Below are 12,832 nucleotides of genomic sequence, written 5' to 3'. Positions count from 1 at the left end.
TGAGAATCCTGCCAATCTTTCTTTTCTGGCCCTAACTATCTTCCGAGAAACTTTTTCCAACTGGTACAACCTCACTGAATGAGCACCAACGAGGCTTCAGTGACTGCCATGTGTGTGCTGTGCTGTGTGTATTTGCATGCCAGGTGAACAGATGTGACATCATAAAACCCGTGGCCGTCACACATCCCCCTCCCCCACCCAACAAAACCCCCAGACCTTACGAGGACTGCGGGTCAGACCCTTCCTCACTGCCCTGCTCGGCCGCCTTCATCCCGTCCCCGTCGTCCGCCTTCACCCCCGCCACCTCGCACCCTCATCTTCCTTCCTCGTCCCCCGTGGGCCCACCCCAGCCGTCCGTGTACAACACGCCCATCCACCTCTACTCCACCGAGAACGCCTGTGAGGTGGCCATGGGGCAAAGGCGAGGCCTATTTGAGAATCAGGGTGGACAAGCTTTTAATGGGTGAGTGGTGCAAGACACAAGTCAATTCAATCAATCGTGAGCCAGGTCCGAGGTTTGGTGGCGGTGGGGTGCATGTAAAATGCCTGCAGGTGTCCTTTCTTCAGAGCCGGCCCAGGATAAACAAACTAAGCACCCACTCAAGAGCAGTTAACAGTCAAAAGAGCCTGGAGAATTAAAGTAATACAAAGTACAGTAATGTGAAAACAAAATTATTTTTTTTACATTTGTTACCTTAATTCAGGTACCGGTACGTTTTTAAGGTACCTTGAGCCGAATTTCGATCCACCTTTCTGCATTATACAGGTAGCCAAGACGTTCACTGTCATGATACGGATTTGGATGGATCCAATGGCAGAGAAAAATGACATGACAAGGAATGACAGAAATGAGAAGAACTTTATTGACCAGACTGAACGTGGGAAGACTGGGCATGGCGTAGAGTTGACTTGGCGTGGCGTGATGACTTAGCGTGACATAACGGGAAGACTTGACATGGCATGAAGACTAGAGGAGACGCAGAGAAAACTAGACAAAGAGAACGTAACCAGACGTAGCGAAACTCGACGTAACCAAAACGTAAATAAACTTCACTAGACGTAACAAAGCTACCACTAAGCTTGGCTCACAAAACCAGACAAGGTATCTACTAGGGGTGTGAATTGCCTAGTACCTGACGATTCGATTCGTATCACGATTCACAGGTCACGATTCGATTCGATACCGATTAATCCCGATACGAATTTATAAGTCGATTGTTGCGATTTTTTTTCATTCAAATTTAGAAAATACTAATCAGCAAGCTTGTAGAGTGTAAGATTTATATGAAAATGTATTATTTATTTATCTGAAATTTCAGTCTTATAGAGGTTGTAATCTGTTTCATGTTTGAACAGCATTCAAATAAAATATTAAGGCTTAATGTTCCGTTCATATAACATTCTTCCATGCTCAAGGTGTGAATCCTAACCCGAAGTCAGACATTTTGTTGAATATTTTTCTATTAAAAATGGAAGTTTAAAAATCGATTCACAAAAAAAAAAAAAAGGCAATGATGATAAGACGTTGAATCGGTAAGACTACCGAATGAACAATTCTAAGCTCTAAAAAATAAATAAATAAAAAATAAAAAAAAAAAAAAATCGATTTTTTTTTTATTGAATCGATTCGAGAATCGCGCGATGTAGTATCGCCGAATCGATTTTTTTTAAACACCCCTAGTATCTACTATACAAACAACATACAATGCTCCTACACCAGCGTGAAACAAACACCACTCCCAACACGAGACGATAACCAGACACACCTGGGAAACACAGCAGGCAGAGGGCACTAATTAGGTCACACAAAGGGGAGGGGGAGACACACACAGGTGGACGAGGTTAACAGTGACCAGACTAGGGGAGACAAAACTGGACAAAAGACAACACAAACACCCAAAACCAAACTAAAACTTAACCACCCAAAACCGAAACATGACACTCACACCAGGAGCGGCACAATGTCCATTGAAATGAAGCAAAAGATATGGCAAGAACTGTTTAATTATTAATAACAGTCGATTTTATAATATCATTGTTATGTTTTTTGTAACATTCAATACTATAAAGTGATATTATCTTCTTAGAATACGAAAAACAAACGTTTTTTTTCTTTAATGGCTTACTGCCATCTCCATTGATTTAAATGGGGAAAAACTATTTGAGATATGAATGTTTTGAGTTATGAGTGTGGTCCAGGGAAAAATTAAAATTGTGTCTCAAGCCACCACTGTATTTGCTTGAGATATTATTTACCTTACATAACTTTTTAGTTTTGTTTATTTCATAAAGTAGAAAATTATGTAAAACAAATAATTTATTTTCACATATTTTATTTTATTTATTTTACATAATTTTGTACAGCTCTATTGTTTTGTCACTACAAATTAATTTTGCACATTGCAGTTTTTTTTTGTTTGTTTTTTTACAATCAACCAGTTGAAACTTGTTGAAGAGTTGAACTGTTTTATTTATGTTGCTTTTAGTAACCTGGGATTTTTTTCTAGTATTACACTTGTGCTTATCGCTTGTAATGTATAAATCAACTCCAGTCAACTCTTGTAGCTGAACGGGCTACCTTTTGAGATTAAAAACCATTCAACCAGGAACTGTCATGGTTGCTTGGCAGGCTTGGGCCGGCTCAGCATGTTTTGAGAACTGTTTTGAGTTGTCCGTCACTGTCTGACTATTTTTGCCCCCTTTCAATATGTTTTTTCCCCCCCTTCTTTTCAGACGACAGCAGCTCCTCTGGTTACAAAGTTAGTTTCTGATGCATGCCCAAATACATGGTTGTCTTGACAAACATCTTTGGAGCTGTGTTTAAATTAAAAATACTGTATTTCATCAAAATGGTTGCCTCCCCCCCATTGGCCACCATTTGTTGAAATATGGTATATAATACAAACGTATGCATTTCCTGTTTGTTACAAACATGTTTAGTGTGCAGTTCAGGAAGACCCATTAACTTAATGAATGTGGCACTTAACACACTTACACATGCATGCACATAGCTGTCAGCTTCCTCCCACATGATGAGAATGAGTGAATAGGTCGCTTGCACATGTCGTCACTTCCGCCTCGGATTTCTCGTAGTCGCCATGCTGGGTGGCCTCCATTTACGTAGCGATTCGGTCTAACACGTATCTATCACGTTTGTTTTCTGCGTTTAAAATGGTACATTGTTGCTGCATCGTTGGCTGTTCGAACAAAGCCAAGGGGGAAAATGGTCGGTCTTTTTTCCGAATTCCGAAAATAATTAGGAACCAGGGCCTGGAGACAGAGGAGTGCGGACTCCGGAGGGAAGTCGTTACTTTGGGCTCGTGTGTGCAGCGATCACTTTGTGAGCGGTAAGCTTGTTTACCTGTATTTAATGCATGAGGATTAATAACGTTTCGACCGCCCATATATGGGCAAGTTGCTTATGTTTTGGATTCATGAGCAAGCAAGTTCGGTAGTACAAGCTGGCTAGCGGACGTTAGCCGAAAGCTAACATCGAACATTTTCACCCAAGTAGTGACAGTGCAAAGTGTTTACTGCTGAAATTGGATTGATTAGTCTTGGGCTTTTAATGCCGATAACATGTTTTTTTGGTGGCAAAATGTAAACTTGGAAAAAAAAGAGACAGAAGGGGCTGATGCAAGAAAACAGACCCCCGGGGGTGATGCCACAAAACAGACCCCCGCTAGCCTACACATCATGCTAAAGAACTTATTCACGGCCACCCTACTGCGGTAAAATAACCAGTCTTTCCATATTTTATTTGTTTAAATATTTGTTTATTTTAACAGGTCGCCCTGCGCCAGTTTTTCTGTCCAATCATCCCGACTGGGCTCCAACATTAAAGTTGGGTCCCAAGTTACAACATCTATGTCTCAGCCCAGTCGGTGCCAAGATATGAACGTGCACAGGAGAGACAAGCAAAGAAAAGACGACTCGAAGTGGCAGAGATTGTTGCAGTTATGCAGCCAGATGGCTCCAGTAACCTGTACCCTCAAGTACTGCTGACATCATTGACTCTGGTATGCCACTCAGAATTCATTACATGATATATTGTATGCATGAGTGAATGTATGTGTTTATGTTTGTGTGTGTGTACACGCACCTTATATTTTAGAGACATTTGGAAGTGTTTATAGAAATAAGTATTTGCCTGTAGCAATGTTCATACATTAAAAAATGCAACAAAATTTGTACATTTCTTTTACACTGACAAAAAAACTATACTACTGTACTATATTAAACCTTTTACTGGTACCGTATTTTTTTGTGATCTTTTTTTATTTATTATTTCTTTAGGGATCTCATGCCACACCGACTTGATTGCCAATGACATGATGGAAACGAAGGCGAGCATCAAAGCATTGGAGGAGGACAACATGCGACTGTTTGTTTGGCGCTAATAAAGGCAGCGATTATACAAATTCTATTGTTGGGTTTGTTTACAAAGCTATACATAATACAAATGACAGGATTTGACTCAATGTGCAATATGGTCCCTCTTAAAGTAATGGCATAAATCTCTATTATTTCTAAAAGCACAAAAAATGAAGTGAATAATGATTAGATGTAGTAATTTCAGGGATAAAATTGAACTGTTAATTAATGCATTTATTTTAGCACAGGTGCCTACCATCCTGATGACGGTATGATGTAATGTTGAGGGGGTACGCAATGACCAATGACTTTCATTATACTATGTACAGAGGAAAAAGTTGCTCTCTTTTAAATTTGTTTAATGTAAGACAAGTACCAGTACTGTGTTTCAGTTTTCCCAATAATCCTTGTTTCACACTTGTCACAAAACCACTGTCCTTTTGGCAGTCTAGATTGGCACACTTCAAGTGATATCATTTGATTTTACAATCTGCTGCAGCACAAAAAACTACTTTATTCCGCATCTTTGAAGTACATGAGCAAGTGGTAGGTGACAGCGGCTGAGCAGGAACACTGGAAGTCCACTGCTGATCTAGTAAATGCTCTCCCGAGCAGTTCAGGTAAGGAGGGGATTTTGGGGGAAAAAAACTCTGGCTTTTCCAACTGGCCAAAACGAGCGATCTGGGTGGACTCGCTCAATCACACTTTGTCCACACCACAAAGTCGCAGAAGTCCCGTCCAGTTAAACTCTTCTGTGCCTGAATCTGAAAATATTACAAACATTGTAATGAAAATATGAAACATAGAATTAGATAAGAAACTACAAAAAGTAAAGCCATACATACCTGGTAATAATATTGGTGTTGTCGTGACAAGTGATGGGAATTGTTGCCATCTGGCACCAGACAGAAATTGGGTGTTGTGACAGCCTCCTTAACCGTGAGATCATAAGAAAAGCTGTCAGTATGCTCAGTAGTTACCATGAACACATTTTATTGTACTGGAAACTGAAACTAAAAATACGTCCTCTGAGAGTGGTTAACCTTAACCATTTAGAATAAGTTGATTAAGTAACATGTAACTAGTGAAAGGGTAGCATTAAATTTAATTAAGCCACGGGGAGGCTGTGCATAGTTACTTTTTATTCTTATACGCTCTGCCATATTTGCCTGTTATAAAATGATTAGAAAAACCACATCAGGTAAACCCAGCTGTGCATGTAAACACAATGATAACAGGAAGCCTGAGAACAAATCAACATTTTTGTGTGCAGAATTACCAACGCCATGTGGTTTACTTACGTGCAACAGCAACAGTTTCTTCTGATGCGATGTTAAAGTTTACATTCTGTATCCACCCGCTTACAAAATAATTGTAAGCCTCCAGGGATTTGTTGGCGTGTTATGGAGCATGTTGTCAACACGAGGTAGTGAAAAATGTCCAGAGAAGTCACATTTGGCCAGCAAGCTTTCTCCGTCAAAAAAAAAATCACCCTTGGTCAGGACGTAATTAGGATCAATCCCACCACACAGAGACACCTTCTGCCTGTATCGTTGTTTTTGATCTTCCGGTAAATCGTGAAAATACTGCGTAAATGACATCAGGTTGATAAGCTCTCCCGTGTAACTCACGAGTGTACCTTGTGAACCGGCGGACACCCAAGATGGCGCCCGAAGAAAAAACTCCCATGATGCATTACGATGTGCAAGCGACCTATAGGGGCACTTAAATCAATGTGTAAAGGTTAGTGTGCACTGCACGCACTTTTTGATGATTTATTGACCTAATGGATCCTTTTGTAGATTGCATGCAGTCTTGATAGAAATACAGTCGTGGCGGAAATTCACTAACAATGTTTTTTTTTTTTCATTTAAATAGTCTTGCTGTTCAAAATGTTTACGTGCCCCACTAGGATCATATTTCTCAAGGCTAAATCTGAGAAGAAGAAAAAAATAATCATTAAACTACTTAAAATGTATATTGGCCCGTCTTAGTCAACTTCATTGTCGTTTTTTTCTTGTCCATTTGAGCAACATGACTAAAAGTAACTCTGTGACTTTGATATTTTGGCGCCCTCTAGTGGCCATTCCTCTTTATCACCTCTTTTGCTTTAACTTCACTGTCGTTTTCCTTTTTTCTCCCCCTCAAGTGGACCTCACAGTACTTTAAAGTAAGTCTTTACACGCAGCCTCACTTTCTCTGTATGTCTGTCTCTTGATGTGTATTATTTTTATTTATTGTTATACATGGTAGGAAATTTAGTTTCTCTCCTTTCTCTCTTTTACGTTTCCTATAAAAGAAAACCCCAGCCACCCAGGTAATAAAAGTGGCCTTAATCATGACGTGTAGTCCATCGTCTTCATGCCATACCTCATCCAACCTGGAAGCATTTCGTTCCCATTCAATTAACAGTGTGTGATCAATAATGAAACCGAAAGTTGATTGTCCAGGTTGGATGTGACCTTTTGCTCTCCTCGCAGGCCTCCCCGGAGACACATCGTGGACACGGACATCCACTTCTACCACGTGCCCACTCACGCTGACGCCAGCCGCAAACGCATCATGGAGGACACGGAGGACTGGCGCCCGCGCACCGGGACCACCCAGTCCAGGTCCTTCAGGATTCTGGCTCAGATTACGGGCACCGAGAACTGTACGTAAAGCTTTGTACTTTGACATAGGAGTTTCAATCATTCCACGAACACACTCAGAACACACTCACTATAATTTTAATATAGAGGTAGGAGTTTAAAAAGTTTATACTTCTTAATACTTATTTTCCTAACATGTGTAATTGCTATGCGTTCTTCATGTTTTTATTTTACTTTTATTTTTCTAAGTACAGTAATTTTTTTGTATTTATTTATTTTCGTCTAATACGTGTTCAGAATAAATAAATTCATTCATTCATTCATACTCATATATCAAGTCTATTTTCCCCGATGGAATGAAAAGTAATGCCATTCACGCTGGTTTTAATTGATGGTCGATACAAGTTTTTTTTCTGATTGATACCAGTACGAGTACTGAACTCCTCAGTCGTCACGATACTGATAACAACTACCGATATCACTAGTATTTTTGATAAATACGATTTCCCAATAAAAAAACAAAAAAAAACAATGACAGATCATTTTAACAAAATACCTAAGATAGCATTTTCTACTAGAAATTGCATGCAAATGGCAAATTTCTATTCTTCTAATTTCTAGTTTCTGATCATAAAACACAAGTGAGCGGCCGATACTGTTTTTTTTGTTTTTTTGTTTTTTTCCTAATAAAGAAAATCGCACTGTATTGTTTGAAAACACAAACATAATAAAACTCAACTCAACTTTATTTATAAAGCGCTTTAAGAACAGGCGTTGCTGTATACAAAGTGCTGTACAATACAATTAAAAACCTTAATAAAAAAAATAAGGTTATTAAAAAAATGAGATTAATGATAATAATAATAATTATACAGTACACTTACTAATATGTATAAAAAATGAATAAAATAGGGATTTAATTTTTTCCCCCTTAATTTTTATCTTATTTTATTTTATAAACCAACAATAATCTCCATGAATGAATGTGGAAAACTAAACATACAAACAAATAAATAAATAAATACTCCTCCTACTTACTATAATAATAATAATAATAATAATAATAATAATTATCATAGTAGTAATACAAATGTTTCCCCTTTCTTTTATAGCTCAAGAAGAAGAAGCAGACACAGCCAAGAAGACAAAGTAAGTGCTTGCCATTGAACATTACTGATTAACGATTACTAAAAGCTGGTGGTTGTTATTGTCACGCTCACACATATACTAAATGTTTTATCTACATGTCCAAATCTTACGGTATTATTTTTTTTTAAGATGTAATGGGTTGGTACATAAGTGAAGACAAATACTTGTATAGTGGAAAGTGCTTGCACCCTAAGCGAACTAAGCTTGCACAACTTTCACATTGTCAGTAATGTCTCTTTAGTCACGTCTTTTGTTTATTTATTACTCGTTTATTGGAGTGGTTGGCATAGAATAGTGTTGTATTACAAGTAGAGTTTTGACATGTTTTGTTATGGATGGATGCGTGCCCATCAGATTGTTGCAATTGTCGGTGATGCAATCATGCAAGTCTTGTCGTGAGCTGCATGAGGTGTGGGACTGTGTTGGCGGTCTGTGGTGTTGTGCTGCACATGTTTGGTTTGACATTTGTCTGATTAATCAACGCAGGGACACATTGTTGAATATTAAACAAGATGTACAATATCATGCATTTTTTTTCACCATTTAAAAAGGTTAATAAGAATATAATCAAGAAATTAGCTGCTTTTTAAGGGCCTGGCCGTGTCTTTTGCGAGTGAGCCACTGGTGACTGTGCTATATAAAACAAGACCATGAGAATTCAACTGGGGGTTTTAACGAACAAAAGATTATTTGTACTTGTAGAGGCAACTCTTCATCTACTTCACACATTTGTGCAGTTCTAGCACCCTCTGGTGGCTAGTTTTTTAGTGCCATTTAATATTCATTAGGCATGTTTTGGCCCTTCCATGTTTAAAATCTTCGCTAATTGTCAGTCAATTAATAATAATATTAAATCAAATAATAAAAAATAAATTAAAAATATGAATAAGTAAATAATATAAATAAAATTATAATATAATCTAATATAATAATATAATCTAATATATATATAATATAATAAAACATTAAATAATTCATTTAATTTTGACCCTCTATGTTTAAAATCCACGCTATTGGTCAGATGAAGGGAAACGTAATATGCCTAGGAACCGAGTCAATATGTGGAGGAACTCAATGTGTGCATGCATTAACAAGTAAGCGCCTCAACATTGTTATTAGTGATTGTGGGTGGTTCATATGTCTTGCTCTTGCGTACAAAAGCACAATATTGTGCTTTTTTTGGTATGAGCTCTTTTTTTTTCACAATACAGTATTATGACCTTTTTTTTAAATATCGCCAACCTCCCCACAATATCGTGATAATTATCGTATCGTGAGCTTCATATCGTGATAATATCATATCATGTTGTTTGGATATCGTTACATCCCTACTGCTTACCTTTTAGTGTTGATGTAATGTTTCAGTAGTTTTGCAGTTGCTTGAAAGTTACTCTGGATCTTTACCCACCGTAGAAACTCGGTTTGAGGGAAGTGTATAGGCGCCTAATTAACTACTACGGCCTGTTTAAAAGTTGTTGTTGTTGTTTTTTTTTTAAGGCAAATGCAAATTCAGATAGTTGACAGAATAAAATTCTGATAAAAAAAAAAAAAAGTCAAATAATTAACAACTATTTAACTAATAAAACTGAGTAAATAAATAGATTTAAATACATTATTTTTATTTTGGTATATTACACACTTTTTTTGCATTTGCATAAAAAAACCCATAAAAAAAATAATTTTTCCACAATATGTCCCATTGAACTAGTTTTGCTTCCTCTAATAACACTGCCCATCTTCACTGCATCCGAGCCCTTGTTGTGCTGTGCCGTGTTTCTGTTGCGTTGTCATCATGACGCAAAATCTCGTCATCCTGAATCCTTATTTTTTCTTTGTCTGTCCCGGATGGCAGAGTGAACAAGTACACCACGCGGTTGGTGATCGGCCCAAAGTACAACGAGCTGAGGGACTGGCACCACGGCGTGTCCGCTCGCACCCTCAATGTCCAGTAGACCTGTGTATATACGTATATTTATATGCATATACTGTATGTGTGAGTATGTGTGTGCGAGTGTGATTGACTTCTGTAGTGGCTTGATGGCACAATAGAAACGTAGGCGTGCAGGCGAAGTGAAGTGAGCGCTACAGTACGTACTAGGGGTTGACTGATTCTCAACTCAACTCAATTCAACTCAACTTTATTTATAAAGCGCTTTAAGAACAGGCATTGCTGTATACAAAGTGCTGTACATAAACAAACATCAGTTTTACAGTAAACAAGAACAAAGCAAACGACTCACGTCATCTTTTTGTGCCTCGCCTCTGACTTTCCATTTGCCAGTTTGTTGCCATCGCAGGACTATAAGCTCGTTGGGGATGAGAATAGCGGTTCGCCTCGTTAGCTTTGGCTATTTAAGTCTCCGCTAGTCTTGAAAAATAATTCATACCAGCGGGATCCCAGGACTGGCGGTGAGGAGGGGATTGAAACAAAATCTTGTTGTCTTGCAATGCACAGACAACAACTATGTGCTAACAAGAACTTTATTCATCATAAAAAAATGTTGCACTGTGCTGAAACAAAAAAAACTTGATTCGGTTAACCCCTAGTATATACGTATGTATATATACATACATTATATGAGCATACACATTGCTATATAGGCATATTTTCAACAATATAGAGTTGCAAACACCATTTTTTTCCTCAGCTCTCGGTTTTAGTCAGTGTAACCGATGGACAAAAGTATTGGAACACCAAAAAAAATGGATGCCAATACGGTGGAACCTCCAAAGTGGACCACAATGATGCTGGTTGACTTGCAAGTTCATTTCAAAACACATTTTCACTTTTGTCCATAATGATTACATCTCAATGTAGGTTTAACTGTTGTTTTAATCAATCAGTTTTGAGTAGTAGTCTTTAAGGATGTGTATATATGTGCATGTGCTTGGATGTGGGAGTCCAAGATGGTGCTTTAGGACATTTTGAGTGGTCTAAAACATAAAAAGATGACAATGAAAGTAAAAATGTGGGCGTTGTTTTAGGCTTCATGATAAAGTGTGGTGACTGTGTGAATGTTCTCTTAATGCAAACCCCTTGAAAAAGGCCCTCGCTATGTAAAATATTCCTCCTGTTTATGTTTACTTGACCTTGCTGGTGTCTTCTTCTTAAATTTGAAGTGGTGTCAAAAAATGGTATTATTACATCTTATAGCGAATAAAGTTGCTGCGTAGACTCCTTGTTCAGGCTCTGACGTCTCTCTTTTCCCCCCCTCATGTTGCATGTACATTACACATCTCACAATGGATACAGGGGAAAAAATGAATAAAATTAATATGAACTCAAAATGACCATAACATAATGATAATGTAAGATTTTAAAATATGTGCTCTTCCTTTAAGTAAAAAAAAAATACAAATAAATATGGTATGATGTACATGACAATAAAATATGTCACAACCCTTTGTTACATGTAGTACGTGTTCCTTCTCTATTATGCAGTTCACTTTTCATGGCCTAACTATTTTGCAGATTTTTTGTGTGCAATTCTGCAAGCTTTTTTTCTCCCCAATAATGTACCCATTTTATAAAATTTATCAAGGTTTGAACATTGAGCATGCTTCAACAAGAGAGAAATGTGAGAAAATGTAAATACCTCGATGAGGGTTTTAGAGCCGTAAAACATTTATAATAAATGTAAAACATAAAGCTAAATACTCCACGAATTTCATGATTTGCAGTTTTTTTTTCTTTTTTCTTTTTTGTTACGTAACCCCAGCAGAAAACAATGGAATACTGTATATTCAACAATAAATAATAAAAATACTAATAATAATTTAGCTGCAAAATATTAAAAATACCACACATAAAATGAAAATACTATAAATAATGTAAACCTTTTTTGTGTGTGTGTGTGTGTGTGGGGGGGGACACAGACACCCTAGCTCTGTAGTGTACCTAGCTTGTGCAAATACAGTACAATATTACCTCCATTCTAGCAGTTTCACTTTACTACCACTGGAGGGAAGCACCAACTTAACCCCTCCAAAGCTGTGAGCATGTTTGGTTCATTGAAGACTCCATAATGTAACTCACAAAGTGAACAAACCCCTCACATTTCTGCAAATACTTTATTATATCTTTTCATTGGTTAACAGTGAATAAATGACACTTTGCTACAATCCACAGTCAGTGTACAGTTTGTATATCAGTGTCAAGTGACTTTCCCTCTGAAATGCTTGCAACAAAAGTGAGTGCACCACTTAGTGAAAATGTCTAAATTGGGCCCAAAGTGTCAATATTTCGCCTGAACCTTGAGTGTCACAGATTGCTACTGGAATCCTCTTCCACTCCTCCATGATGGCATCACGGAGCTGGTAAAAATGAGACATTTCCTTCCCCAACTTCTGTTTGATGTACAGTTACTCAATTTCAGGTCTTGGTCAGTAGATGTGCTTGGCCATTCCATCACAAGCGAGGACAAGCGTTAAACAAGATACAGTTGAAAAAAAATTGTCCTCCAAGTGCACTTTCTTCCCGTGTGAGTCCAACTACGACGTAGTTGCAGTGCCTCTCATAAAACGTGTGGCTTTTGTTTGAACAGCCAACAAATGGTCCATTAACATTACTGACACTCAATTGGGCACACAGCAGATGGTCTATCATTTAACACTCTCGTAGCCTTTGGATCACATTCAACCTCACTCCCTTCACATTTACAGTACAATATGGAGTGACCACATGCACACACGCTTCATTCTTTAGTGGCGTACAGTTG

General features: G+C 37.9%; 1 protein-coding gene and 2 long non-coding RNA genes across 7 annotated transcripts in view; 2 read left to right on the top strand and 1 right to left on the bottom strand.

Annotated features, from left to right (window-relative positions):
- Window positions 1-12,832, top strand: part of pdlim5a (PDZ and LIM domain 5a) — a 48,166-nt gene that overhangs the window by 26,314 nt on the left and 9,020 nt on the right. For 2 of the 5 annotated variants that reach the window (XM_077522553.1, XM_077522554.1), the window contains 4 exons: window positions 144-463; window positions 6,524-6,544; window positions 6,855-7,027; window positions 8,078-8,114. In XM_077522553.1, coding sequence (XP_077378679.1) covers window positions 144-463; window positions 6,524-6,544; window positions 6,855-7,027; window positions 8,078-8,114 — 551 coding nt within the window. Of the gene's footprint in view, window positions 1-143; window positions 464-2,733; window positions 2,760-6,523; window positions 6,545-6,854; window positions 7,028-8,077; window positions 8,115-12,832 lie in introns of all 5 variants that reach the window. The other 3 variants (XM_077522555.1, XM_077522552.1, XM_077522557.1) reach the window with 3 other exon arrangements.
- LOC144019469 (uncharacterized) lies at window positions 3,077-5,216 on the top strand. The gene is made up of 3 exons (XR_013283683.1): window positions 3,077-3,347; window positions 3,789-4,019; window positions 4,297-5,216. It is a non-coding gene; the product is annotated as an uncharacterized LOC144019469 (long non-coding RNA).
- Window positions 3,787-6,018, bottom strand: LOC144019470 (uncharacterized). The gene is made up of 3 exons (XR_013283684.1): window positions 5,676-6,018; window positions 5,220-5,306; window positions 3,787-5,138 (listed from the first exon to the last, which is right to left on the bottom strand). It is a non-coding gene; the product is annotated as an uncharacterized LOC144019470 (long non-coding RNA).

The sequence above is a fragment of the Festucalex cinctus genome, chromosome 5 (assembly GCF_051991245.1).
Source record: "Festucalex cinctus isolate MCC-2025b chromosome 5, RoL_Fcin_1.0, whole genome shotgun sequence".
NCBI lineage: Eukaryota > Metazoa > Chordata > Actinopteri > Syngnathiformes > Syngnathidae > Festucalex > Festucalex cinctus.
The sequence above is the reverse complement of the archived record's forward strand: the minus strand, read 5'-3'. Positions and strand labels throughout refer to the sequence as shown.